General features: G+C 43.8%; 2 protein-coding genes across 2 annotated transcripts in view; both read left to right on the forward strand.

Moving 5' to 3' along the window:
• The window catches only part of LOC120046865 (golgin subfamily A member 4-like), a 62,426-nt gene extending 44,470 nt beyond the window's left edge, over window positions 1-17,956 (forward strand). Inside the window, exons 17-22 of the mRNA XM_038992440.1 lie at window positions 383-472; window positions 1,815-1,904; window positions 3,409-3,484; window positions 9,909-10,006; window positions 14,340-14,426; window positions 16,816-17,956. Coding sequence (XP_038848368.1) covers window positions 383-472; window positions 1,815-1,904; window positions 3,409-3,484; window positions 9,909-10,006; window positions 14,340-14,426; window positions 16,816-16,830 — 456 coding nt within the window. The 3' untranslated portion in view covers window positions 16,831-17,956. The remainder of the gene's footprint in view (window positions 1-382; window positions 473-1,814; window positions 1,905-3,408; window positions 3,485-9,908; window positions 10,007-14,339; window positions 14,427-16,815) is intronic.
• A 1,759-nt stretch (window positions 17,957-19,715) lies between these two features.
• LOC120046866 (integrin alpha-9-like) overlaps window positions 19,716-23,920 on the forward strand; it is a 165,730-nt gene continuing 161,525 nt past the window's right edge. Inside the window, exons 1-2 of the mRNA XM_038992441.1 lie at window positions 19,716-20,117; window positions 23,149-23,276. Coding sequence (XP_038848369.1) covers window positions 19,930-20,117; window positions 23,149-23,276 — 316 coding nt within the window. The 5' untranslated portion in view covers window positions 19,716-19,929. The remainder of the gene's footprint in view (window positions 20,118-23,148; window positions 23,277-23,920) is intronic.

A 23,920-nucleotide genomic window follows, 5' to 3' on the forward strand; every position in this document is an offset into this window, starting at 1 on the left:
TCATAGATTTCATCAGGAAAAATAAGTTGTTGAGGATTGGCTTTGCTCAGCTAAGTAAACTAAAGTAAAAGCTGTCTTCTCCCACTCATCACCAGACATAATTAAAGTAAGGAGGCCTGATGTAGAGTAACACACAGACTGACAATACTGTGATATCAGACTACACTGATCCACACTGAAGGGCTTTTAGCTGAAATATTTGTGACAAAATAAATGGAACTACAACAAATAAAATGTGCAGACAAAGAACTTTATAAAACAATATTGACAAAAAGAAGAAAAGGGGGATGTTTTTGGAAACTAATGCCGTTTTTGAGTATTTTGTAAGAGATGAAACACTGTAGGAAATGACTAGTTGTGATTTTCCTGTTCTTCCCGTCAGAGTCGAGAGGAGGAGATGGGGGACGTAGTGTGTCAGGTACAGAAAAAGCTGGAGGACCTGCAGGCAAGGACCCACAGCGCCAGTGGAGAGGTACAGTATCTCAGTTCATCCATGTTTACAGGGTGAAGCTAGCAGCACAGCTAGCAAAATACAGTAGCATTAGCCGCAGAGCAGTTTGTGGGTTAAATACCACCGCCCACTGGTTGCTTGGCTCACTCCTGACAGATTCAAACCGGCAACCCTCTGGTTACTGGCCTGCCTATCTTAACTTTGAGGCTATTGCCACCCCCATCACTACAGGTTAACCGGTTTACACAGACTGTATTTAATTTACCCCCGCAGACAGGATGTCAAGAGGTTGCAATATCTGTGGTATTTTCCCACCGACTGTGTCCCAAATGACTCCCTATTCCCTATTTAGTGCACCACTTTGGACCAGGATCCATAGATCTCTGGCCAAAAGTAGTGCACTATAAAGCGAATAGGGTGGTATTTGGGACACAGCCACCGACTGCGCAGATGCTAGAAACTAATGGTACGAGTCCCAAATGGCACCATTTTGTCTATATAGACTGGAGCCTGTGTTTCAATACGGTGTCTTTTAGTAGGCTTGGATTGGATAGATGACATTTACAATGGGTTTCTGTTGAAGCAATACAGTAATACAGTTTCCTGCTCGCCCCCTCAAAGGACACACAGACAGACAGACACGCCTCCACACCAACTGCAACTGTGTTGACCCAACCTCTCTGTGGACCTGTATTTGAAACACCCATGTGTCTGACGGAAGAAAGATTACCGGTTCAGTGTGGAAAGTTAAGCCAGTCGATGTAGGCCTACCCTCAGGTCCTTTATAAGTTATAGTTCTAACAGAGATGAACAGTTAGTTTCACTAATCTTCTGCTTAGTTGTGGAGTAAAACATGTGTGTCTGTGTGTGTGTGCGTCTGTCTGTGTGTGTGTGCGCCTGTTCGTGTGTGTGTCTGTCTGTTTGTCTGTCTGTTTGTCTGTCTGTGGGTGTGCGCCTCTCTGTATGTGTGCCTGTGTGTGTACATGTCTGTGCGTGCTCCATTAAGCCCAGATAAAATATCTGAATATTATCTGACCCCAGGTCTGGAACACACCTCTTCCATCCCTGTTCCCAATTAACCCCCTCAGAGATATTGTCTGCGTCCCAAATAGCACTCTACTTCCTATAAGTATTGCACTATATATCCATGATTTACTCACATGATTCTCCTAGTCAAGTCACATGAATTTTATTGATACATTGTCCTGGTGAATCCCATTGAGATTGGAAATCTTTTCAAAGGGGCTCTGAAACCATTCAAAAACCATTTCCCCATTCATTTAGGAGGAAGGTCTAAAACCAGACCTAAATGTCTGTATTGATTTGTTACTCATGTCTGTTATTGATGATTGTGTTGTTACAGATAGGTGTGGAGGAGCTGCAGGCCCAGCTAGCTGAGAAGACCACCCTGCTGAGTGAGGCCAGGCTGAAGGAACAGCACTTTGTCGACAGGGTTAGTGTCAAGGGGTGATCACAGTACGGTACCAAGCCGAACCATACTCTGCTGGCTTGGAAGTGTTCTTTTCACATTGAACTTTCCATTGTGGTTCCAGCAATTGTGGCGGTGTTATCAGGTTAGCCCAGTACAGCTTGGTTCAGTAGTGGTGGTATCAGGTTACTCCAGTACAGCTTGGTTCAGTAGTGGTGGTGTTATCAGGTTACTCCAGTACAGCTTGGTTCAGTAGTGGTGGTGTTATCAGGTTACTCCAGTACAGCTTGGTTCAGTATTGGTGGTGTTATCAGGTTAGCCCAGTACAGCTTGGTTCAGTATTGGTGGTGTTATCAGGTTAGTCCAGTACAGCTTGGTTCAGTATTGGTGGTGTTATCAGGTTAGCCCAGTACAGCTTGGTTCAGTATTGGTGGTGTTATCAGGTTAGTCCAGTACAGCTTGGTTCAGTAGTGGTGGTGTTATCAGGTTACTCCAGTACAGCTTGGTTCAGTAGTGGTGGTGTTATCAGGTTACTCCAGTACAGCTTGGTTCAGTAGTGGTGGTGTTATCAGGTTAGCCCAGTACAGCTTGGTTCAGTATTGGTGGTGTTATCAGGTTAGCCCAGTACAGCTTGGTGGTGTTATCAGGTTAGCCCAGTACAGCTTGGTTCAGTATTGGTGGTGTTATCAGGTTAGCCCAGTACAGCTTGGTACTACTGGTAGGAAAAGGGCATCAGTTGTCATGGTTTCTCTTTCTTCACAGTACATCCCTCATTCCGCACCACTGTATTCCTCTCTTCCTTCCCAGAACTGTTTCACCCTCCAGCCATCCTTAATGACTGCTGGTCTCTTTCTAGATTAACTTCATTACATAGAACATTGTTTACTCTCGCTGTAACCTTAGAAGCAATTACCCTGCTCCTTCCCACACACACACTTTCTCTCACACACGTTGTCGACAGATCGTTCTCACTCACTAACCCCTGGATGACCATAGCAGGCCAGTATTCATCTCCCACAGACTGTCAGTACAGGTCATTTTAAAGGAACAGAACCACTTGAATAAAAATGGTAACACTTTCTAGGCCTGTATGTATAGCACATCAGAAGTTGTTATAAGCATGTATATACACTTGCAGACTTAGTGTTACCAGAAAAGGAATGCCTTTATTGATTCTATGCTTTTTTAGTCTTCTACTGTACTCTCTTTCTCCTAGATCCACTCACTGGGAGTTATGTTTTTCTACTGTACTCTCTCTCTTTCTCCTAGATCCACTCACTGGGAGTTATGTTTTTCTACTGTACTCTCTCTTTCTCCTAGATCCACTCACTGGGAGTTATGTTTTTCTACTGTACTCTCTCTCTTTCTCCTAGATCCACTCACTGGGAGTTATGTTTTTCTACTGTACTCTCTCTCTTTCTCCTAGATCCACTCACTGGGAGTTATGTTTTTCTACTGTACTCTCTCTCTTTCTCCTAGATCCACTCACTGGGAGTTATGTTTTTCTACTGTACTCTCTCTCTCCTAGATCCACTCACTGGAGGACAAGATGAAATTAGTCCACAAGAACTCAGTGGTGACTCATCTGGGGACCACGTTCAAAGGTAATGTAAACATCTATATTCATCTATATTAACATCTATATTAAACATCTATACTACTTTAAATATAAACATACATTCAAAGGGTAACATTAACATCTATACAAGGTAACGTTAACATCTTACAGGGGAAGTTTTCTGAAAAATATTAACTTTTCAATCGTCTTCTTAGCTGGAAAGGACCTCATGGAAAATGAGTAAGGATATTCTGTCAGCCGTTTAGTGTGATAGGACATTGCTGCTGTTAGTTCAACATCACTAAGATGAAGCCCCCACAGTAGTGTCTCAATCATATCCATCTCTACCCTATTATGAATGATATCTTCTCTGTATGGAGGACAGGGTAGAGGGGGAGAACTTTCCCTGCTGGCGTAATAAAGAGAATGGGCTGTCGGATGGGAAAGGGGGGTGATGAGGTAGGGGTGAAAATTAATCCCAGGACATAATGGCTTTTGCAGGCTGCAGTCTTGTTTCCCATGTGAAAACCTCTAACGCAGCACAGCGCACTGCCCCCCCTGGCCTCTCCCCTGGCCTGAAGTTACACCACTCAATTTCTAACACTCTCCAACCCAAGACTTTAGTAGTCCACTCTTTTTGGCCTCGGTGTCTGAACAACCCTCTGGGTGTCTGAACAACCCTCTGGGTGTCTGAACAACCCTCTGGGTGTCTGAACAACCCTCTCAGCCAGGTCACATACTAACCTTTCCCCCTTATGCATACCCCATTACTTCATATTAGAGCTGGAACGATAAACTGAAAATGATCGATACCGACCAAACTGACCATATATCGAGGACATTTTACTGATATTGATAATAACAATAAGTTGCCTTTACTAGAGGAATGTGAAGTTTAAAATGTAAGTCTGCTAATATGGACTATTGCTAACGGGACAATTTGATAGCTACAACATTAGCAGCAGGAGCACAATAAAAAGTAACTGGTGCACATTGTTATCGTTCAATTGATGGTTATGGTGATAATTCTGTCAATTGATTGTGACATGGACTTTGGTCCATATCACCCAGCTGTACTCCATAGTTTGTCTACTCTAGCTGAAGAGAAGCCTGCTGGCCCAGTGATCTGACTCATACCACTGTTGACAGCCTCCGTATATATTAACATCATCTCAATGTGGCTTCTGCTGTCTTGACCACTGTGGACCTCTAATAACACTGCTGAGCTGAGCTGTACTCCACCATAGTGGTTGGATCTGTGCGTCAAAGGACAATGTGAAAACATTTCCAAGCCAGCACAGATGGTGTTTAAACCACTGTAATGGCTCCTGGTCAAGAGGCCAATGAGCAGTGGTTCCAGGTAGAGGTGCTTTCTGCTGTGTTGTTTAGTGTGGGTCCTCACGCCCCAGTGTGAGTGTTACTCTACTGTGGGTTCACCTGGGCTACTCTTCCTGGGGTCCGGGGCCTGAAGGTCAGGAGGACATAAAGCCGAAAGGATTTATTAGCCAGGCCATTTCTCCACGCCTGATGATCAAAGACTAGTTTGGCCTCTACCGTCACCTCTTCCCTTTCTCTTCATCAACCCTTTTCCTTTCAACATCAAGCTGCTTTTCTCTGCTGGCACAGCCAGGGGCCTACAGTGTCATCGTCTATCTGATGAATGCACTAATGTCAGGATAAGAGCATCTGTTAAATTACTCAAATGTAAATGTAAATGGCTATTCCAGAGAAATGGGAGGGTGTTTTTCAGTTGCAACCCCTTCACTGGCCTAAACATCTCCATGGAAAGGACTTTGATTTGTTTTGACGATTACATTTATTGTCCTTCTAGAGGAACTTCTTTCCACAGCTCCAAGTTACATACAAAATAAGAACAAGTTGCATAGAATCACAACAAGAAACAAACTAAGAATTAAACTCATAAGAAAATAGCAGACCTAAATGAAATAGAAAAGCAATAAGGTATAGACTACGTGGAGTTGATCCTTCACCCACGTCACACCTGACAGTGTTTCCCTTGAAGAGGATGGGGAAGTACTAACATGATTGCTATTTTGAAGTGTGACCTGTTGGGATTTCACACCATGGTACTTGAGACAGAGTTATGTCTCCCTAGGTACAGGGATGATGGAGCAATACATCTGAATGGGCCTGTTTGGAATTTTATTGCAGTGTACAAGTGCTCATGTAGGGCCATGTGCCATTCTTTTTAGTTTTGGTAGTTTGTTTCAATGTTCAGAACTGTTGCTAATTGAAACATAATGTCATGTCAGCTAAACCGTATGGCCGACAGAATCAGGGTGGAACATTAGATGATTCCGTGCCAAATGTAGAAGTGGCGTTTACATAGAGCCGATGAATAATGGAATACACGTTTAGAACTGAGAACTACATGTAACTGCCAACATAAAGGAAACACTTGAGTAAATGAGGGATACTAAGCAAAAAAAGAAACGTCCTCTCACTGTCAACTGCGTTTATTTTCAGCAAACTTAGCATGTGTAAATATTTGTATAAACATAACAAGATTCAACAACCGACATAAACTGAACAAGTTCCACAGACATGTGACTAACAGAAATGGAATAATGTGTCCCTGAACAAAGGGGGGGGGGGGGTCAAAATCAAAAGTAACAGTCAGTATCTGGTGTGGCCACCAGCTGCATTAAGCACTGCACCAGATTTGCCCGTTCTTGCTGTGAGGTGTTACCCCACTCTTACACCAAGGGACCTGCAAAATCCCGGACATTTCTGGGGGGAATGGCTCTAGCCCTCACCCTCCGATCCAACAGGTTCCAGACGTGCTCAATGGGATTGAGATCCGGGCTCTTCGCTGGCCATGGCAGAACACTGACATTCCTATCTTGCAGGCAATCACACACAGAATGAGCAGTATGGCTGGTGGCATTGTCATGCTGGAGGGTCATGTCAGGATGAGTCTGCAGGAAGGGTACCACATGAGGGAGGAGGATATCTTCCCTGTAACACACAGCGTTGAGATTGCCTGCAATGACAACAAGCTCAGTCCGATGATGCTGTGACACACCGCCCCAGACCATGACGGACCCTCCACCTCCAAATCGATTCCGTTCCAGAGTACAGGCCTCAGTGTAACGCTCATTCCTTCGACGATAAACGCGAATCCGAACATCACCCTCGGTGAGACAAAACCGTGACTCGTCAGTGAAGAGCACTTTTTACCAGTCCTGTCTGGTCCAGCGACGTTGTTGCCGGTGATATCTGGTGAGGACCTGCCTTACAACAGGCCTACAAGCCCTCAGTCCAGCCTCTCTCAGCATATTGCGGACAGTCTCAGCACTGATGGAGGGATTGTGCGTTCCTGGCGTAACTTGGGCAGTTGTTGCCATCTTGTACCTGTCGTTACACGTGGTCTGCCCCTGTGAGGACGATCAGCTGTCATGTCCTGTCTCCCTGTAGCAATGTCTTAGGCGTCTCACAGTACGGACATTGCAATTTATTGCCCTGCCCACATCTGCAGTCCTCATACCTCTTTGCAGCATGCCTAATGCACATTCACGCAGATGAGCAGGGACCCTGGGCATCTTTCAGTGTTTTTCTAGAGTCAGTAGAATGGCCTCTTTAGTGTCCTAAGTTTTCATAACTGTGACCTTAATTGCCTACCATCTGTAAGCTGTTAGTGTCTTAACGACCATTCCACAAGTGCATGTTCATTAATTGTTTATGGTTCATTGAACAAGCATGGGAAACAGTGTTTAAACCCTTTTACAATGAAGATCTGTGAAGTTATTTGGATTTTTACTAATTATCTTTGAAAGACGGCTGTTTCTTTTTTTGCTGAGTTTATATTGAAAGCAGTTGCTTACACACAGGTGTGGTTCCTGTGTTAATTATGCAATTGACATCCCATCATGCTTAGGTTCATGTATAAAAATGCTGGGCAGGCCAATGCCCCCATCCACAGGGCACGAGTGGTTTGATGAGCATGAAAATTATGTAAACCATGGCCATCTGTCACCAGATCTCAACCCAATTGAACACTTATGAGATTCTGGAGCGGCGGCGACGACAGCGTTCACCACCACCATCAACAAAACACCAAATTATGGAATTTCTCTTGGAAGAATGGTGTCACATCCCTCCAATAGAGTTCCAGACACTTGTAGAATCTTTGCCACGGTGCTTTGCAGCTGTTCTGGCTCGTAGTGGCCCTATTAAGACAATTTATGTTGGCGTTTCCTTTATTTTGACAGTTACCTGTACATCGCAATGTAAATTGGTGTGTGTGCGTGTATCTACAGTTGAAGTCGGAAGTTTACATACACTTAGGTTGAAGTCATGAAAACTTGTTTTTCAACCACTCCACAAATTTCTTGTTAACAAACTATAGTTTTGGCAAGTCGGTTAGGACATCTACTTTGTGCCTGACAAGTAATTTTTCCAACAATTGTTTACAGACAGATTATTTCACTTATAATTCACAGTATCACAATTCCAGTGGGTCAGAAGTTTACACACACTAGTTGACTGTGCCTTTAAGCAGCTTGGAAAATTCCAGAAAATTATGTCATGACTTTAGAAGCTTCTGATAGGCTAATTGACATCATTTGAGTCAATTGGAGGTGTAACTGTGGATGTATTTCAAGGCCTACCTTCAAACTCAGTGACTCTTTGCTTGACATCATGAGAAAATCAAAAGAAATCAGCCAAGACCTCCACAAGTCTGGTTCATCCTTGGGAGACATTTCCAAACACCTGAAGGTTCCGCGTTCATCTGTACAAACACCATGGGACCAAGCAGCCGTCATATCACTCAGGAAGGAGACGCGTTCTGTCTCCTAGAGATGAATGTACTTTGGTGCGAAAAGTGCAAATCAATCCTAGAACAACAGCAAAGGACCTTGTGAAGATGCTGGAGGACACGGGTACAAACGTATCTATCCACAGTAAAACAAGTCCTATATCGACATAACCTGAAAGGCAGCTCAGCAAGGAAGAAGCCACTGCTACAAACCGCCATAAAAAATCCAGACTACAGTTTGCAACTGCACATGCGGACAAAGATCATACTTTTTGGAGAAATGTCCTCTGGTCTGATGAAACAAAAATAGAACTGTTTGGCCATAATGACCATTGTTATGTTCGGAGGAAAAAGGGGGAGGCTTGCAAGCCGAAGAACACCATCCCAACCGTGAAGCACAGGGTGGCAGCATCATGTTGTGGGGGTGCTTTGCTGCAGGAGGGACTGGTGCACTTCACAAAATAGATGGCCTCATGAGGAGGAAAATTATGTGGATATATTGAAGCAACATCTCAAGACATCAGTCAGGAAGTTAAAGCTTGGTCACATGGGTCTTCCAAATGGACAATGACCTCAAGCATACTTCCAAAGTTGTGGCAAAATGGCTTAAGGACATCCCAGTCAAGGTATTGGACTGGCCATCACAAAGCTCTGACCTCAATCCCATAGAAAATTAGTGGGCAGAACTGAAAAGGTGTGTGCGAGCAAGGAGGCCTACAAACCTGACTCAGTTCCACCAGCTCTGTCAGGAGGAATAGGCCAAATTCACCCAACTTATTGTGGGAAGCTTGTGGAAGGCTACGTTTGACCCAAGTTAAGCAATTTAAAGGCAATGCTACCAAATATTAATTGAGTGTATGTAAACGTCTGACCCACTGGGAATGTGATGAAGGAAATACAATCTGAAATAAATCATTCTCTCTATTATTCTGAAATTTTACATTCTTAAAATAAAGTGGTGATTCTAACTGACCTAAGACAGGGAATTTTTACTCGGATTAAATGTCAGGAATTGTGAAAAACTGAGTTTAAATGTGTTTGGCTGAGGTGTATGTAAACTTCCAACTTCAACACAGACACACCATTAGACACACACACACACACACACCATTATATAGACACACACATTACAGACATACCATTATATAGACACACACCATTAAATACACACACACCATTATATAGATACACACGCAATTTAAAAAAAAAAATATATATATATATACACACTATAATGGGGTGTGTGTATATATGTATAGTGGTGTGTATTGGAATGGTGTGTGTGTCTGTATAATGGTGTGTCTATATAATGGCGTGTGTATAATGACGTGTGTATTGGAATGGTGAGTGTGTATATATGTATGTGTGTGTGTGTGTGTATATATATAAATCAATGGCATGTGTATCTATATAATGGTGTGTGTGTGTCTATATAAATGGTGTGTGTCTATATAATGGTGTGTGTGTTGGTTGAATTCATTCAGATGTGCAACTGACTAGGTTTCCCATTTCCCCAGTATGGACAGTAAATGAATAGAAAAGGTTATTAATGAGCTCTGAAGTTGAGAAATGAGCATCCAATACTTCTCCATCATAGATGTGAATTAGTCACATTGTCTAATGTCCGTATCTATGAGCTGATGTGTTATGTTATCCTACATTAACCTGACCTTTGTTTTGTGTGTTCCAGATCCTGGCCATTACAGTGCTGAGTCCTTCTCAGAACTCACAGAGTTTGAGTACCTGAGGAAGGTCCTGTTTGAGTACATGATGGGGCGGGAAACTAAGGTAATTTAATCAATATGCACCTTTAGCGTTCATTCTTAAAAGTCTAAGCCATTAGGGTGGGTCCTAAGCTGACATATGGAGGAATTGTTTTAAGATTATTATACTATGGATCATTTAGCAATTTGATTTTAAATTTTAGAACTTCTTAGGGTTTCAAAAACATTTATAACAATGATTTGTTAAATTATAGATTTTGGTCATTAATACTATAGCTCAGAGAAACACATTCATAAATGTAAAGAAATAGTCAAAAAACAAGCTTTTGAAGTGTTTGTCCTATATCTATGAGATAGCTCAGGAAATATATATATATTTTGTACACATATTTAAGCCCTTTTTTTGGATATGCGCAAAACTACTTCCATACTTCCATTCATTTTTTAAAATTGGTTCTGGTTACTTTCAGATGAGTCCTGTGACACTTGTGGGGGTTTTAGAGCAAAACGGAGAACATCATGGTGTTCGTGAAAGTCTCCCCTTTCCACAGTGGGGTCACATTTGTAGCCCAAACGGTTCGGACGCTACAAACAGAAGTTGTCACATCAACTGTAGTGACGCTTCAGCATTGTGGTGCAGTGCTTTTGACTGCTGCGCCATCCAGGTCTGAGTTTCCCCTTTCCATAGAGTGGTCATAATAGTTTGAAGTTCAAACTGTTCGGGCGTTAGTCGTTTTCGTGAGAATATAGTTTTTCGGGATGTCTCATGGTCTGACAAACACCGCTCTGTCACCTTTCACCACAGATGCGGAAGTGTTACATCGGCAGATGGGGTGGATTGAGATGCATCCAATGCAAAAAAAAACATCTCTAGCTTAAACTGACAGATTTATTATTATGCCAATTAAATTTTATGCACCGGCGTGTCAATCGACTTTAGGGGATTAAAGTAACCTTTTCTGAAAAGGGAACATTGACAGTGCACGTAAGTGACCCACCGCCTTGATTCAGTCTTATGTAGCAACATTTTTAATGGTGTTTTTTACATTAGATAAAAGCAGAGACGGAGCTACAATATACCATACACTACAGTTGATGAATAACGGGGAAGTAATTGGCTAGCTTGCTACACACCCCACTCTGACCATTTTACTCAGCCTAGCAGAGATGGTTAGGCTGTTTTCGTGTTATCCAGAGCATTGGTGACTAACTGCTGTTGACAACAATTTGATTACGCTTTTTTTCCGATGTTTACTGACACCGGCCATATTCAACAGGTGAGGAGCGTTCGTAAATTCATCAGTTATTCTGCGCTCTGGCACACTTAGACGAGAGTGCTCTGAAATCGAGTTTCATTTACGAATGCACCCGAAATGTATATTTGCATAGTGGAGTCTTTTGTTAAAACATGAACCATAATCCCAACTCATGACGTTACTACCCTGCATGAATCTGCAGGTAGCTAACCAACACGGTTCAATGTTAGCTGACATTAGGCTATAACTAGCCAAGCAAATGGCTCTGAGATACAAATAAGATCATACATGTAACCTAAGCTAGCGAGCCACCCAGCTAACATTAGCTAGCTAACATTACACTTTAACTTGAAATGAAAACGACTGTCAAGATTAGAAACGTGTAATATCTGAAATTAGCTAGCTATCTTACCCATATACATCATTGTTGGACGCTTCTCCCTGTCACGGATGCCATGGTTGACCTTAGTTTGAAGATGTAACCCGGAGACAGGTGTTTCCTCCACCTCCTTAGCTATCGTACTGTAATTACACTGAATTCAAAACTTGGTCCTCCAGAAAGTGGAGCAACAGTTATGCAGTTCTACTAAGCAACATATGTAAAAAGCCACGTTAGACAGGATTACCTACTCATACTGACCAGCTCAAATAGACAGAAGCGTGCTACATGGCAGACCAAAACCAACTCATCTCTCGGCATGTCCAGCCCACTCATTATCTCAGCCCAATCATGGCTAGTGGGAAGGTTGCTGACTTTTTTTTTGGCTAAACCAACTAGGCTCGTAATTTTAACAATTTTATTCGTATTTACAGATGGCATGAAAGTTCACATGTTCCAGAAGGCATTTCTGCCAAAAAAAAAGCATTTTGATAAAAAAAAAAAGATTACATTCAAGTGGCTCTTGTGTGAAGTAGTGATCCGCAACACATGCCTAGTTTCCTGAAATGGGTCATATGAGCTCATAATCCCAGTTTCTTGAAATATAACAACCGGTATCACACTTTCCTTTTATTCAGCTCAGGATACGTTGCCATGTGTTCAGTTGCTTACCCTCAATGAAAAGGTGAGAGGAGAAGGAGGCGGTAGAAAACTGAGAGAAAGGTGGGATGAGAAGGAGGCGGTAGAAAATGGAGGGAAAGGTGGGATGAGAAGGAGGCGGTAGAAAATGGAGGGAAAGGTGGGATGAGAAGGAGGCGGTAGAAAATGGAGGGAAAGGAGGCTGGATGGAGAGAGGCCAATAAAGTTCACCGTTCCCACATAGCGCAATCACCCAGTTAGACCCATACAAAAGTAATTGTGTGTTTCTGTTTTCGTTTAGCACAGGGCCTAATTAATGATTCTGCATGGGAATTAACAGTGCTAGTTGACCCGGTCCTAAAGTCAGCGGGATATCAGACACTCACATAAAGCTAGTAGGGTTACCCCCTAGGTCCTCACTAAGCTGTTAAGCTTTATGTCATAGCCATATCATTATGGCCTCCCTGTGAATGGAAGGATGTCCTGAAGGAGGCCTGGCCCGAGACATATACAGTCTATTCACATGATGCACGCTGCCATTTTAAATTCTTACTGGCCTTGTTTAGCTCCTCTTGCACAAGAAAAGATCTTTGGGTGGTTGTTGCCCTGGTTTCCTCAAACAGCAGCACTGTTTATGATTAGGCCCAGTATTTATGGAATAGCTAACGCATGCTGCTAACTCTGGCATATAGACCTGGAGTTGATTAGGAGGAAGATAATGGGTTAATTGCTCTGTGAGCAGGCTTATTTGATTGGGTAGCTGATGGTGGTGTTGAGGGCAGGGGTTCCCAGAGCCTTATGGGCTGCAGTGAGGGATCTGAGGTGGTGTATGGCTGGACATGGGTTCACTGAACTTCCATTTTGGATATGATCGTGATGAGGGCAGAGGGTCACAGAGTGTGACTCCAAGTTGGCTCAGGATGGGGTGTAGTGGACAATCTGAGCTGGGTGAATGGCTGGATAAGGGTTAACTGAGTGTCAATGTTGGATTGTCGTGGGTTGCAGTCGGGGATCTGACGTCCGTGAATGGCTAGACAGTGATTCACTGAGCATCCATGTTGGATCTGGGCTGGGAGAATGGTTGGACAAACAAGGATATTTAGTACTAGGTTCACTGCCATGATCCAAACCCGGATGCTAAGAATTGACATTGAAAAACATTGGAACCATGTGGTGGGATACCCATGTGTTAAGTACTCCTCTTGGAGGAGGGAACGGAACACCCCAACTCCCCGTGGAGTGAAAAAGTTGTGTGATCGTAGGTGCGGGGAAGGACGACAGAGGCAGATAAAAATACAGTTTACAGGGAATGTATTATTCCTTAACACGGTAATGTGGGGAAAAGGGGCTGGACGGAACCAAATCAAAGAAAGTTAGTTAAGGAATCCCCTCTCCTACCTTACCTGCCTTCCCACTACTTACCTATCCTTTAGCACCGCCTGGCGCTAACCAAAATACAGGGGGTGGTCCGCCCAGGTCTTACCTAGTGTGCATAGACAGATTAAATACTACGGGTTATGTATGCCCGCAGGCCTCTTGCTTAAACACTCCCAATGTGTTTTCCCCTTCCCCCCTGGGAACCAATGAAACAGAATAAGTGAAAAAATAAAGTCCTATTGTCATACACATACCTCTGAAGGAGCGGCTACAAAATAATAATATCAACAAAACATTCACTGAACAACACAGGACATAAAAAGAAGCTCTCTTCTGACGAAGGAACACTGGCTTTTATCAAGCTGGAGAAGGAGTTTGTAATTGAAGAGACAACTGTATCCCCTGACGAGAGGGAGGGGTCATAGCTCCAATCAGTGATGGGGCCGACCAATCAGGTGCTTTAGGAATCCAGGAAGCCACTTGAAATACGCGTACAAACCCACAACAACACAAACTGGGGAACGTAACACCATACCATTGAGTGCACTGCCTCCAAAAATTAAGTTGTGAAACTGTCATCAGTTTCCCAACATATATCATTAACATCCACAGCCCCACCTTAAAGTTGAAGTTTAAGAATTTTTCGCTTGATAAAAAAGGTTAAAAAAAACTGCCTATTTGAATGTATCCTACTTTTCTTTGTCAGGTGGCTAAGTAATTTCTGTGTTTTCTCTTCCCTCCCACAGACGATGGCTAAAGTCATAACCTCCATGCTCAAGTTCCCACCAGACCAAGCTCAGCAGGTTCTGGAGAAAGAGGATACAAAAGCAATTGTAAGCATCTGTTCTTCCTCGTTGTAAAGCCACTAACGATGAGCCATATGCAACCACACACAGACACACTCTCACACACAGTCCGTGCTTTGTCAGCAATTGCTTACAGACATTACCTTGGCCTATAGTGCATTCGGAAAGTATTCAGACCCCTTGACTTTTTCCACATTTTGTTACGTTACAGCCTTATTATAAAATGTATTTAAATTGTTTTCATTCCTCATCAATCTACACACAATACCCCATAATGACAAAGCAAAAACAGGTTTGTAGATTTTTTTTTACATTTTATAAAAATAAACTGAAATATCAAATACGTTTTCAGACCCTGTACTCAGTACTTTGTTGAAGCACCTTTGGCAGCGATTACAGCGTCGAGTCTTCTTTGGTATGACGCTACAAGCTTAGCATACCTGTATGTGAGGATTTTCTCCCATTCTTCTCTGCAGATCCTCTCAAGCTCTTTCAGGTTGGATGGGGAGTGTTGCTGCACAGCTATTTTCAGGTCTCTCCAGAAATGTTCGATTGGGTTCAAGTCTGGGCTCTAGCTGGGCCACTCAAGGACATTCAGAGACGTGTCCCGAAACCACTCCTGCATTGTCTTGGCTGTGTGCTTAAGGTTGTTGTCCTGTTAGAAGGTGAACCTTTGACCCAGTCTGAAGTCCTGAGCACTCTGGAGCAGGTTTTCATCAAGGATCTCTCTGTACTTTGCTCCATTCATCTTTCCCTCGATCCTGACTAGTCTCCCAGTCCCTGCCGCTGAAAAACATCCGTACAGCATGATGCTGCCATCACCATGCTTCACCATAGGGATGGTGCCAGGTTTCCTCCAGACGTGACGCTTGGCATTCAGGCCAAAGAGTTCAATCTTGCCTTCATCAGACCAGAGAATCTTGTTTCTCATGGTCTGAGAGTCTTTAGGTGCCTTTTGGCAAACTCCAAGCAGGCTGTCATGTGCCTTTTACTAAGGAGTGGCTTCTGTCTGGCCACTACCACAATGTCCTGATTGGTGGAGTGCTGCAGAGATGGTTGTCCTTCTGGAATGTTCTCCCATCTCCACAGAGGAACTTTGGAGCTCTGTCAGAGTGCCGATTGGGTTCTTGGTCACCTCCCTGACCAAGGCCCTTCTCCCCCGATTGCTCAGTTTGGCCGGTTGGCCAGCTCTAGGAAGAGACTTGTTGGTTACTAACTTCTTCCATTTAAGAATGATGGAGGCTCCTGTGTTCTTGGGGACCTTCAATGCTGCAGAAATGTTTTGGTACCTTTCCCCAGATCTGTGACTCGACACAGCCCTGTCGCTGAGCTCTACGGACAATTCCTTCGGCCTCATGGCTTGGTTTTTGCTCTGACATTAGTATTTTTTTGCTCAAGATTTTTTGCTCAGATTTTGACCCCCCCCCCCTTTGTTCAGGGACACATTATTCAATTTCTGTTAGTCACATGTCTGTGGAACTTGTTCAGTTTACGTTTTTGAATCTTGTTATGTTCATACAAGTAGTTTGCTGAAAATAAACTCAGTTGACAGTGAGGACGTTTCTTTTTTTGCTGAGTTTACTACTTTGACTGGTAAGTTGCTTAAAGAACAGAAGCACAAATATCAACCCCCATCTGACCTAAAACACTGTTTTGACTCCACTAAAGCCAGATCTAATATATTGTATGCTTGTACACGGTGCTTACCAATATGCCTCAATACTGTAACAGACAAGAGATAAGACATGTCTTCCCCATCCACGTTCCCATTGCTGTAACTGATACTGTAGTCAGGACAAAGTGGTCTACATGGTTATTGTTGTTTAAGATGCTGATGATCTGGAAGAGTTTATCAATATACAGTGCATTTGGAAAGTAGGTGTGATGTTCAGATCCTGTGCAGGTGTCGTTACATGTGGTCTGCCACTGTGAGGACGATCAGCTGTCCGTCCTGTCTCCCTGTAGTGCGTCTCACAGTACGGACATTGCAATTTATTGCTCTGGCTACATCTGCAGTCCTCATGCCTCCTCGCAGCATGCCTAAGGCACGTTCACGCAGATGAGCAGGGACCCTGGGCATCTTTCTTTTGGTGTTTTTCAGAGTCAGTAGAAAGGCCTCTTTAGTGTCCTAAGTTTTCATAAATGTGGCCTTAATTGCCTACCGTCTGTAAGCTGTTAGTGTCTTAACGACCGTTCCACAGGTGCATGTTCATTAATTGTTTATGGTTCATTGCACAAGCATGGGAAACAGTGTTTAAACCCTTAACTTCACAGATCTTCATTGTAATTTGTTTTTTTACGAATTATCTTTGAAAGACAGGGTCCTGAAAGAGGGCCGTTTCTGTTTTTGCTGAGTTTATATTACTGTTTGTGCAGTTAATGTAATCCTGTATCTTTCTTCTCCCTATTGTTTCAGCCCTGGCTACGATGAAGGTCAGGTATCAGGATGATGCTGGTACTTTAAGGATGGAGATGGACTTAACTGCTGCTGAAGGACTGCAGACTGCTGCACCACTGTGGACTAGATCTAGCCCTTCTGCGTGTGTGTGTGTGTGTGTGTGTGTGTGTGTGTGTGTGTGTGTGTGTGTGTGTGTGTGTGTGTGTGTGTGTGTGTGTGTGTGTGTGTGTGTGTGTGTGTGTGTGTGTGTGTGTGTGTGTGGATATGGTACGAGGGAGGTAGAAAATAGACCATGTAAGGATCATCATAGTTGCTATTTCTTCCAATCTAATTTCACACAATGAAATTACGGATTTTAAATCATGAATTATACAATATTTCTTTTTTTTCTTCTTTTTTTAGTCCAGGGTTAATTATATATCTATTTTACGGATGGCTTGTGCAATAAGTTTTTGTTGATCATTGGGTTGATTGTGATTGTTTTTGAGTTGATTCTTTTGTTGTGTTTTTTTGGTTGAATGTTGTTTTTCAGTTGATCTATGGTTTTAGGTTGTTTATCAGTAGAGTTTTGGTTTAATGTTTTTCAGTTGATCTATGGTTTTAGGTTGTTTATCAGTAGAGTTTTGGTTTAATGTTTTTCAGTTGATCTATGGTTTTAGGTTGTTTATCAGTAGAGTTTTGGTTTAATGTTTTTCAGTTGATCTATGGTTTTAGGTTGTTTATCAGTAGAGTTTTGGTTGTATTTCTACTGTGTGTCACTTCCTCATGACTGTGTGATGGAATCGTAGAAATATAATTTCTAGGGATTCTAAATATGAATCTACTTTCTATTTATATGGATGAGATGACCCTTTGACTGTACTTTCCTGTTCCTTAACTCTACCTTCCCGTCCCTTAGCTCTACCTTCCCGTCCCTTAGCTCTACCTTCCTGTCCCTGAACTGTCTCTTCCTGTCCCTGAACTGTACCACTTAAGGACACCCTGGCTTGTTGGTTTCCCACAGCTTTTCTACTTTATATTTTGTGGAGACAATAAAAGAAAAACTCAACATAATGTAAAGTGTAAATACACAAAGTGAATCTGTACTATAGGGCATAATGCGACTGTTGGCTATGTTAATACATTTTGAGTCGAGCTAATACAATTTTATTTACACAGATTTTCTGTCTTCCTCTGCTCATTATTCACTTTGTTGAAATGTGAATATTGTAAATGTTGTAAACTGAATGTATATAACATTAGGATCACCTGCTCTTTCCATGACAGACTAACCAGGTGAGTCCAGATGAAAGCTATGATCCCTTACTGATGTCACTTGTTAAATCCACTTCAATCAGCGTAGATGAAGGGGAGGAGACAGGTTAAAAAATATTTTTTACACCTTGAGACATGGATTGTGTATGTGTGCCCATTTAGAGGGTGAATGGGCAAGACAAAAGACTTAAGTGCCTTTGAATGGGGTATGGTAGTAGGAGCCAGGCTCACCGGTTTGTGTCAAGAACTGCAATGCTGCTGGGTTTTTCACGCTCAACCGTTACCCATGTGTATCAAGAATGATCCACCCAAAGGACATCCAGCCAACTTGACACAACTGGGAAGCATTGGAGTCAACATGGACCAGCATGTGGAACGCTTTCGACACCTTGTAGAGTCCATGCCCCGATGAATTGAGGCTGTTCTGGGGGAAAAAGGGGGTGTGACTCCAAATGATTAGGAAGGTGTTCTTAATGTTTTTTCCACTCAGTGAATATACAGTATGTATGCTGTGTTTACAGTATGTATGCTGTGTTTACAGTATGTATGCTGTGTTTACAGTATGTATGCTGTGTTTACAGTATGTATGCTGTGTTTACAGTATGTATGCTGTGTTTACAGTATGTACATGTGCTATATTCAAGTATGACTTTCATAATTGTGTATGACTGGATATATTTCAGTAAGAGATGCTGTATTTCAGTAGGACATTTAGTAAATGTTTCCTGGATAGTCACCTATTGGGGTGTTTCAGTAAGAGGTGTTTCCACCTTTTTGATCTGTATGATAAGATGAAAGGTTCTGAGGATGATGAAGTGATCGCCTGGTGGTTTTCTAACTACGGAGTGAACAGAATAACACCAGCTCTAATCAAAACAGGACATTTCACTTCAGGAAGCGTATAAGTATTAATAGAACTGTTTTGCAAACTGACAGAGGAAATTAGGGAAATCTGTTTCATAACACATTTTCAGGTTTGGAAATGAATAACATCTGTATTAGAAATGGGTAAGATTAAACAAGAGCCTTTTTACTTACTCAGTAATTACTTTGGCAGCCACAATAGCAGTAATGAAACAGCAGGGAGCAGGTCTCGAACCCTCAACCTTCTAGCCCGAAGTCTAGCGCGCTATCGACTGCCGCAAAAGAATGCTCCAGCGGCAGAGTCGATATTCGCGCTTATAAACCCAGGGTCGTTACAATACATATTGGTTTCTTCACCCGATAAGCATTTTATGGACAAGGTATAACAGCTAACCATGCTTTCCCAAATGCTAACGTTTTAGCATGGGATTGGCCAGGGAAACTGAACCAAGCATTAGTATTTTATTGCAGATTTAAATTTACAAGAAAGACAAGCATTTACAAGGAAGCGTTTCCAAAACATTTGAACAAGTAATGAAGACATATCAAACATCAGCAGCCAATAACACATTGGATTGGTCAACAACAGGCCATTCGTCTTTGGCCCTTGATTCGCTCCCCTTACCAAACGGCAGAGGGCATCGTCGTTCGTAAACGTTGGAAGCGCGAGGCGGGTTATTTGGTGAAATGTGATGCTTGAGCCGCGAACCCATTGAGAAATTCGCCTTCTGCCATGACCGCACTTATCACCACCGCAAGCAACTCCGTGCTGGAGACAGACACCAGTTCTTCAGATTCACAGTCTGCAGAGCAGCTGACGAGATCGTCACTTTTCAACGGACCGTTATTTTTTATTCTCGATCCACTACCCCTGTCGTTTTTCCATGTTCATAGTGCTAGACTTCAGAAAGTATTCGGAACTGTTAGTTTTTGTAACTTTGTCTGTAGCACTGAAACCTTGAAGGGCTTTGTTTTGTTTCATGTACTTCTTCCATAGTGTTGTTCCTCTCAAGGATGCGCCAAAGGATGGGTCATGTTCTGAATCAGAAGAGGAGCCTTTTGGATGTTCTCTGCGTGTATTTGTCTGTTTCTGTAGTTCACTCCTACAACATTGACCTAGAACATGCTGTTGTGTTCCGTGGACCTGACTCGAGTTTCTTTGGATACTCTGTTCTGGAGCACTATCATGACAATACGCGCTGGTGAGTCTCAAGCTATCAAGAGGCCTATCAAGGCTATTAACTATCTTATAGTTATAGCAATTACAGTCCCGACTGTTTATGCACTTATGTATCCTCCCTTGCTTGACCATTAATGGCAGGGTTTGGTTGTTGCGCAATTCTTATGGATTGTATTTGGGCCATTCACTTTTGTGCACGCTGTGTAACCTGCTTGCATATGTTGAAGAATAGCCAAATGATGTGAGCTATCGCCTACAAAATCACAAAGTAAATAAGTATAATTTTCGAAATCAATAGACTGTCTCAATTCACTGTGCGTAAACGCCTTTCTCTTGTTTAGAAAAACAGTTGATTTCTATGATGGTGACATATTGTCTTATCTTAATTATGTCAACAGTTCGATTGATGTGCAGTGTTGTTTGGTTTCTTTTGGACCTTTGTTCTGTAGCAGCCTAGCTGACCTGTCCCAGATTCCAGCATGTAGAAGCCTAGCTGACCTGTCCCAGATTCCAGCATGTAGCAGCCTAGCTGACCTGTCCCAGATTCCAGCATGTAGAAGCCTAGCTGACCTGTCCCAGATTCCAGCATGTAGCAGCCTAGCTGACCTGTCCCAGATTCCAGCATGTAGCAGCCTAGCTGACCTGTCCCAGATTCCAGCATGTAGCAGCCTAGCTGACCTGTCCCAGATTCCAGCATGTAGCAGCCTAGCTGACCTGTCCCAGATTCCAGCATGTAGCAGCCTAGCTGACCTGTCCCAGATTCCAGCATGTAGCAGCCTAGCTGACCTGTCCCAGATTCCAGCATGTAGCAGCCTAGCTGACCTGTCCCAGATTCCAGCATGTAGCAGCCTAGCTGACCTGTCCCAGATTCCAGCATGAAGCAGCCTAGCTGACCTGTCCCAGATTCCAGCATGTAACAGCCTAGCTGACCTGTCCCAGATTCCAGCATGTAGCAGCCTAGTTGACCTGTCTCAGATTCCAGCATGAAGCAGCCTAGCTGACCTGTCCCAGATTCCAACATGTAGCAGCCTAGCTGACCTGTCCCAGATTCCAGCATGTAGCAGCCTAGCTGACCTGTCCCAGATTCCAGCATGTAGAAGCCTAGCTGACCTGTCCCAGATTCCAGCATGTAGCAGCCTAGCTGACCTGTCCCAGATTCCAGCATGTAGCAGCCTAGTTGACCTGTCCCAGATTCCAGCATGAAGCAGCCTAGCTGACCTGTCCCAGATTCCAACATGTAGCAGCCTAGCTGACCTGTCCCAGATTCCAGCATGTAGCAGCCTAGCTGACCTGTCCCAGATTCCAGCATGTAGAAGCCTAGCTGACCTGTCCCAGATTCCAGCATGTAGCAGCCTAGCTGACCTGTCCCAGATTCCAGCATGTAGCAGCCTAGCTGACCTGTCCCAGATTCCAGCATGTAACAGCCTAGCTGACCTGTCCCAGATTCCAGCATGTAGAAGCCTAGGTGACCTGTCCCAGATTCCAGCATGTAGCAGCCTAGCTGACCTGTCCCAGATTCCAGCATGTAGCAGCCTAGTTGACCTGTCCCAGATTCCAGCATGAAGCAGCCTAGCTGACCTGTCCCAGATTCCAACATGTAGCAGCCTAGCTGACCTGTCCCAGATTCCAGCATGTAGCAGCCTAGCTGACCTGTCCCAGATTCCAGCATGTAGAAGCCTAGCTGACCTGTCCCAGATTCCAGCATGTAGCAGCCTAGCTGACCTGTCCCAGATTCCAGCATGTAGCAGCCTAGCTGACCTGTCCCAGATTCCAGCATGTAACAGCCTAGCTGACCTGTCCCAGATTCCAGCATGTAGAAGCCTAGGTGACCTGTTGCAGATTCCAGCATGTAGCCAAGGGTTAAGTGATCATGTCCCGTAGCTGTCACAACACCCACCATTGTCTTCATTGTCATGAGTCAGTCTACTGAAGCCTTATGCACTGAGTGTACCAAACATTAGGAACACCTTCCTAAAATTGAGTTGAAGTGGATTTAACAGGTGATGTCAATAAGGGATCATAGATGTCACCTGGATTCACATGGTCGGTCTATGTCATGGAAAGAGGTGTTCCTAATGTTTTGTACACTCAGTGTCCATCCAGGGGTGGAATTGTGAAAGTCGGGAAACTCACCCATGTTGCATTTTAGAATTCACCTTAGAAAGCTGATTTTCACATCAAAAGTATTTCACTTTGGGAACTCCGGTTCCACATGTTCTCCCCAGTTCCACCCTGAATATAGGCTACCATACTTGTATTGAACATGGGGGAATTACTCTGTGCTACAGTGGACCTGATGAAGACGATTATGAGATGCCATTATGCCACTTCATTGAGACAGGATGTGTGTTGTTGACACTGTATCCTTGACGCCGGGTGACTCCCATCCTTCAAGATGTTTTTCTCTTGCTCTTCTCATCAAATCAAATGTTATTGGTCACATACACATATTTAGCAGATGTTATTGGTCACATACACATATTTAGCAGATGTTATTGCGGGTGTAGCGAAATGCTTGTCCTTCTTCACTGTGTGACATCATCATGACTGTTTGACACTGTGGTGTTCTTTAATTATAACTGTGTCCCTTCCATTGTCTCTGTCTACGGGGTGCTGGTAGGGGCCCATTGTCTCTGTCTACAGGGTGATAGTAGGGCCCATTGTCTCTGTCTACGGGGTGATAGTAGGGCCCATTGTCTCTGTCTACGGGGTGCTGGTAGGGGCCCATTGTCTCTGTCTACGGGGTGCTGGTAGGGGCCCATTGTCTCTGTCTACGGGGTGCTGGTAGGGGCCCATTGTCTCTGTCTACGGGGTGCTGGTAGGGGCCCATTGTCTCTGTCTACGGGGTGCTGGTAGGGGCCCATTGTCTCTGTCTACGGGGTGCTGTTAGGGGCCCATTGTCTCTGTCTACGGGGTGCTGTTAGGGGCCCATTGTCTCTGTCTACGGGGTGCTGGTAGGGGCCCAAGGCCAACTCTTCTTCTTCTTAATTATGTGACTGACTGCTGTGACCGGATGTGTAAAGTTTACACAATATGTTTCTTTCTGTCTACAGGGTTCTGGTAGGGGCCCCCAAGGCCAACTCTTCCTACAGCAGCTCACTTCACACCCCGGGAGCCGTGTTCAAGTGCCGTGTCCACAGCAACCCAGAGAGACGCTGCACGGAGATGAACCTGGGCCGAGGTCCGTACTGAACCACGAACCACACAGTCACCAGGGAACAGAGCCTTATGGGGAACCACTGAACAACCACACATTATAGTAACCCTAGGACCAGAGCCTTACGGTGAACCACTGAACAACCACACATTATAGTAACCCTAGGACCAGAGCCTTACGGTGAACCACTGAACAACCACAGATTATAGTAACCCTAGGACCAGAGCCTTACGGTGAACCACTGAACAACCACACATTATAGTAACCCTAGGACCAGAGCCTTACGATGAACCACTGAACAACCACACATTATAGTAACCCTAGGACCAGAGCCTTACGGTGAACCACTGAACAACCACAGATTATAGTAACCCTAGGACCAGAGCCTTACGATGAACCACTGAACAACCACAGATTATAGTAACCCTAGGACCAGAGCCTTACGATGAACCACTGAACAACCACACATTATAGTAACCCTAGGACCAGAGCCTTACGATGAACCACTGAACAACCACAGATTATAGTAACCCTAGGACCAGAGCCTTACGTGAACCACTGAACAACCACAGATTATAGTAACCCTAGGACCAGAGCCTTACGATGAACCACTGAACAACCACACATTATAGTAACCCTAGGACCAGAGCCTTACGTGAACCACTGAA

This window comes from Salvelinus namaycush, chromosome 4 (genome assembly GCF_016432855.1).
Source record: "Salvelinus namaycush isolate Seneca chromosome 4, SaNama_1.0, whole genome shotgun sequence".
NCBI classification, from domain to species: domain Eukaryota; kingdom Metazoa; phylum Chordata; class Actinopteri; order Salmoniformes; family Salmonidae; genus Salvelinus; species Salvelinus namaycush.